At 34.8% G+C, this 5,901-nt stretch overlaps 1 protein-coding gene across 1 annotated transcript; it reads left to right on the top strand.

Moving 5' to 3' along the window:
- Positions 1 to 366: 366 nt before the first annotated feature.
- Positions 367 to 5,677, top strand: LOC11428032 (zinc finger CCCH domain-containing protein 6). The gene is made up of 4 exons (XM_003589109.4): positions 367 to 521; positions 3,563 to 3,772; positions 4,128 to 4,252; positions 4,344 to 5,677. The coding sequence occupies exons 1-4, from the start codon at positions 462 to 464 to the stop codon at positions 5,185 to 5,187; spliced, it is 1,239 nt and encodes a 412-aa protein (XP_003589157.1). The 5' UTR covers positions 367 to 461; the 3' UTR covers positions 5,188 to 5,677.
- Positions 5,678 to 5,901: the final 224 nt, after the last annotated feature.

Here is a 5,901-nt window from a genome sequence, read left to right as displayed (position 1 = left end):
AGGAAAAATAGCCTTGAGTATCACCAAAACACATTCCATACCCAAGATAGAATTATTGTTGAAAGAGGCTGCATGCACATTCCATTTGATCATCTATTCATCTCTACCGGTGGTTTGATCCTAGTATAAAGATGATTTAAGTTGTGTGCACATGCAACTCCATTCGTGTGGTGGGCACGTGAGAGGGATGGAGGGTGTAACAATAAAATCTTAAAAAAAAAATAGTATAACACAAGTGAGATTTGAGCCCAAGCCCATAGAAAGTCCTAAGTTCCGGTTCAACAACATATATCCGGTCTGACCACCAAACCGGTCTAACCATCCGGTTCAATGTTTTAGAACACTAGACTAGAGTTTACTGCTCTGGTCTGGTCCCTCTCTTCGTCTCTAGCATAAGATATATCAAATACGTTTTCGTTCATTTTTTCGGCTACTCTGTATATTCGCGGTGGTGTGAAAATATGCGTGGATTGCGAAAATCGAAGAGAGTTTCATGGCCTTCCGAATTAGATCTTTGTCAGGTAGTATATACTAATAATTACAATCAATTCCAATAATCGATTCATTTTTAAACCCTAATTTTTTCATATATTTCTTTAATTTTGACAAACTTGCCCATGCTTGATGCTTCATCAATCATCTAATCTCCAGAGAAAAATTCCTCATTAATCCGATCGGACCTTTTAGCTTTGCATGTCAATTCAGGATTTAATTCAATTAAAACAAAATTGAATAAATATTCAATTAAAACAAATTGAATTGAAGTTTGAAGCTTGAAGCTTGAAGTTTTAAATATAAAAGTGATAATTTTTAATGATGAATAAAAAGAAGGAAAAAAAAAAAAAAGACTACAATGATAATGAAGTTAAGATGTATTTGGGATTGGTTATAGTGATTTGGTGATGAATTACTTGTGGAATTTGAATCTCCTAACGAGGATTTATCTGGGTTCGTTGCTGTTTTTTTTTTTTTTTTTTTTTTAATTTCTTTTGTATAGTCCTGTGTTATGTAATCTTTTGTAGATTATGTGAGTTGTACTGTACTATTATTTTGTCATGTATTACCATATACATTTTTAATGCATTATGACGTCATTTGATATATGTAGTCGACCCTACTTAGTGAGATAAGATTTGGTGGTTTTTGTTATTGTAGTTGTTGTATTATCATGTATTTTATCGTATAGAAATAAATATTTTTGAATTTAGACTTCTGACGGGCGTTGATAATCCTAGTCTTTCAAGAAGTTGCAATTATTTTGCGGATTATAAGCATGCTTTCTGTTTTCTTTGTTTTGGGTGGTGTTCATTGGATTAGATTAGATGGTAAATGGTTTGATCATATGTTCTGATTGTATGAGCAACTGTTCTTGTAGGTTATTAGCGTGTTTAGTTTATTGTTTGCACGTGTTACACTTACGATGCATGCCAATGCCAATGCAGGGCCAAGCACACACTATATTTATGTAAATTAGTGAAGTAGTTTTGCCTTCAATATAAGATCTTCAGCATGCAAAAATGTGGGCACCATATTAGAATTAGTTTATAATGCTCCTCTTAATCTTATCTCAACACTCAAGTTTCCATTCAATGAAGTTACTTTGAAACTTTTTACAGTCATTCTGTTAGCCTTTTATGATTGGACATTAGTTAAAAGGTTTGCCACAATATCAGGCAGTGTTGTCAAATATTGGCTATGGACGGCGCCATAGAGGATTTCCGTGCGCATTGTTTGACAACCATCATAGCCAATTTTTGACAGATGGAGGAGCCGTGGTGTTTTATCGCAGATTTTTAACTTCCCACAATGATCCACCATCCACCATTGATAATACTAGTTTTCCATTTCTTCTTGGTGTGTTCTTGTGGTTGTTAACCAGGCTGCTTATGCTTGGTATTATCACTATGTACGTGGATTAATTGATTTCTCTTACCTGTTCTAGTAAAGTAATTGCTTATTGTTTTCTTGGATGCAATGTTTGTTTCACCAAAAAAATAACATTAGTTTCAGGTTCCAACGTCATGTGGTTCCCTGTCCAATTTAGTTGCATTTTTCGATCTTTGAGAATTTTTATGCTGTTGGTTTTTTCTATTTTAGAAAAAGCCTCTGCATAACCCAAATATCTGATGTTTTCACTTCCTTTTTTTGTTCATACGAATTCTGTTGCTCATGTGTTATACCGGTGTTAGTGTGGTTTCAAGTTGTCCGTTAGTTTAATTAAAGAAATCTTGTGTCCTTTTGTTTTCGCCGATATTACTGTTAGTAAGGATATTTTGGTGTTCAAACAGTCTTGGTAGAGTTTTGCAGCTTAGATATGTTGTCTTTCTCTCTAAAATTCTGTTCTTTTTCTGTTTCAAAAGGAGACTGAGTGCAAGATCTCAGCCACTTCCAACATGGGAGGGCCAAGTCAGTGTGATATTTTCTGGAGATGTACCGCTGGTGCATGCAGAAGTATCGGAGGTAAAGTTGACAGAAGTTCTTGGTTGGTCAGCCAATTAATTCACTTCAGACAACACCTGTCATAGTGTGGCTGAATATAAGTTGCAAGTGGTGTTTGTTGTCTAACACTGGGATGGAGTGGTGAAGGTCTCAGGATCTGATTAGGGCATTTTGAGAAAGCTTGCAATTTGGATTTAAGAATCTGTTTTCACTTTTAATCAGGATCTTAACTTGGTGTTGCCCCAGTCTCAATGCAGAGTTATAGAGAGGGGCCGGTCCTCTTGTTGGGCAAATTAACGAGATATCAATGTCTCCCCTAGTCTACAATAATCATAAAAATATGAGTAGTAGAAGATATTGATTCCTGGCCTTCTAAGTATCTCTAGTATGAATCTTATGGATGGAAAATTGAGTATCATCAAGTCCTTTATTATGATTACCCATAATAATTTGAATTAGAAAGAGTTTGTTATATGATATGAAATATCTCTGAACAATGAATGCTTTTGCATTTATTGTGCATTCGAAATGGCTATATTTATTCAGGCTATGTCTCATTGTGTTGTTTTCTAGAGACAACAATTCACATTCAATCATCAAATATTGTGCTTGTATGAAATCTATCACAAATCGCTTTATCTATTCCACATATATTATTAATATTATCAAAAGTTTAAGTGATCATGATAGCAGTTTGATGCAAGTTTATTTTGTGTGCCATCTTTCACTGTCATATTTTAGTGGTATTTGATTTTTTTTCTATTATTTATGATTTGTTATCAATAAGCTTGTGTTTCTCTGTTTCAAGTGTTTGCAAATTTGTAATCACCACTTTCATCCAAAACCTGTTTATTTCTTTGTGCTGTGAGTTTTTGTGGTTTTGTACTACACATTATTTTAGTGTCCTTTCCGTGCACTCTTTGTGCTTGGTTAGCGTTTATTTATATATATTATCTTGGCTTATTAAAAAAAAAAAGTAACCACCATGCATGCACTTAGGAATCTATTGAGTGAACAGAATCAATAATTAGTCATTTAAGACGATGTTGCCCAGATGTTCATTATAAAGTACATATTATAAGAGTGCTAAAAGGAAAAAGACTGTTTCCTTTTTGTTGAACAGGTTAGGTTATTCTTATCTGAGGAATCTCCTTCACAAGTTGGGTTGAATTCTCAAGATCACCTCCAAGAAAAGATATCATCCTTGTTGCCTCAAGGAGAAGCTGGTTCTGATGATATTTTACCTCCTGGATTTGAGGGAACTCATACTTCAAGTCAGTTTGACATTAAGCTGTCCGACATACCAGTTATTAGCTGGATTAAACCACCTAAGGTATTTTCGTAGTTATATTTTAAACAATATCCATAGTAATCTTCAGTAATATTTATATTTCAACATTGGTGCAAGAAAGTAAAGGAAAAAGAGAAATGATATTTGAACATCTATTTTGCATCAACTATTTTGACAAACCTATGTATATAGCGGTTTTTTCGTAAAAGCAAAAGAAGAAAAGCTTCAAAACACTATGCCAATATATCATCGGGCTATGTATTTCTAGGTTGTTGGGAAAGTTGTAAAAAAAAGTGATGTCAATATATCATAAAGAAAAAAAAAAAGGTGAAATGTGAGTTTGCTTGTACTATTTTATTTTAATTCTTCATTATTTGTAATTGTGTGATTCTGTCAGATCGTGCTAGATCTCACATGGCAAGTGGTGGCTGGAGAAGAAAGCAAAGAGATATTTGATCAACATCAGAGGGAGATGAGAGTCCTTGAAGCTATTTATCCACGAATATCTTCCATTCCTCCAAAGTACGAGTCTTCTCTTGCCTTGTTTGATATTTCTTTTTTTATTTTTTGCACGATTTTTTTAATGAGGATTTTTTTTCTTCCTTCGATGCAGTCCTATTTCAGTGGATGTTGACGATTCCCATTACATTGATGGTCATATTGTCGTGATCCCAATTACGCCTGTTGAAGACGGGGATGTTGGAGCGGATACATTATCTCCTGGTATATTGGATGGTTCAAACACTGTTACGACTATGTCGATGGTGTCTGATGTAGCTGCTGCATCTGTTGCTTTAACTAGCTTAGTGAAGAGCAGTGAACATGGTAATTTGATTGATCCTGAATTACTCAATAATATTCTCAACAATCCGGAAGTGATCGAGAAGTTGGTTAGAAATTATAATGTTCAAAATGCACAGTATGCACAAAACACCGGATCATCATCAAATGTTTTTTCACATCCTCCTAATCCCTTTAATCAAGTTGAGACCACTACATCCTCATCAAATGCCTTTTCATCCACTTCTTCCTATACCCACACAACCGGAGGTCAGATGGCGCCAACTATGTCTACTCAATGGCATCGTAGGCCTGAAATCAGTTCAGCTATTGCTGCTACTCCTGTTGAGGTCCCTTCAACAAAAGATGTAAACTACTATAAGAGCTTGATTCAGCAACATGGAGGAGATAAACAAGAAGCACTTCCATACTCCTCCAGTAATCGCCAGAACCAGCAACCATTATCAAACTATGATACAGTACACAATTTTAGAGCAAAAGGATCAAAACCAAAAATATCGAAGCCTTGTATCTTTTTTAATAGTTCCAGAGGATGTCGGAATGGAGCTAACTGTACCTTTCAGCATGATGCATCATTTCAGCCCCAACAAGGTAATCCCTCGTCAGGGATGCATAGTTCAAAGAGAATGAAAATGGATAATGAGATCAGCAGTTAACTGAAGCCTTACATGGCTGGTGATGTTGGTTGCCATTTATTTTGATGGGAAGGCCTGGATGCATGCAAGGTCTATAATACACATGATATGGTCAAGTTAGCGTTTTATATGATAATTGGTTTTGACCCTAATTTGCTGCCAGTTTCTGATCATACATTTATCATTTTTGAATGGGTGTCTCCTCATGACCGAAAATCTGCAGAAATTGCTGCCTCTCTTTCTTGGTCATTCTTTATGATTGTAACTAAGGATGAGGTTCTGCTGTTGTAACTGATTGGAGATACCACCAGCTGGATGATGTATTTATACATTTTTTTCTTCTCTTTTTTTACATTCTGACGGTATAAATTGATTTGCGTTTCCGTCCATTTTAATTTGCTTTCATGTTAAAATTGACATAAATGGAAAGGAAACAATAAAGTTGCTCATTGTGGGTGATGAATTTGTTGGATTGAATCCTTGATATGAAATTTTCATTTTGAGACCAAAAGTTTCAAACAGTAATAAAATTCATGAAAACAATGCATGTGTTCTTCAATTTTTTGTTTAGTTAGACAAGTGTTTGTATAAACAGGGGAAAATACAAGGACAGAGAGGGGTGACATCATTTCTCAATATTATAAATGGTCCCTTCTTTTTTATTGTATTCTTGAGTTTTTAACAATTGGTCAAACCAATTTGAATGAATGAATATCGTTTTGTTTTTGTCACAAA

The sequence above is a fragment of the Medicago truncatula genome, chromosome 1, assembly GCF_003473485.1.
Source record: "Medicago truncatula cultivar Jemalong A17 chromosome 1, MtrunA17r5.0-ANR, whole genome shotgun sequence".
Classification (NCBI taxonomy): domain Eukaryota; kingdom Viridiplantae; phylum Streptophyta; class Magnoliopsida; order Fabales; family Fabaceae; genus Medicago; species Medicago truncatula.
This window is presented reverse-complemented; position numbering and strand designations above follow the sequence as displayed.

Bases quoted from the DNA above. Each gene is read 5' to 3' on its own strand.
- LOC11428032 (XM_003589109.4), top strand. From the start codon at position 462: ATGCGTGGATTGCGAAAATCGAAGAGAGTTTCATGGCCTTCCGAATTA. The intron at 522-3,562 runs GTAGTATATACT...TTTGTTGAACAG, and splicing joins CCGAATTAGATCTTTGTCAG to GTTAGGTTATTCTTATCTGA. The intron at 3,773-4,127 runs GTATTTTCGTAG...TGATTCTGTCAG, and splicing joins GCTGGATTAAACCACCTAAG to ATCGTGCTAGATCTCACATG.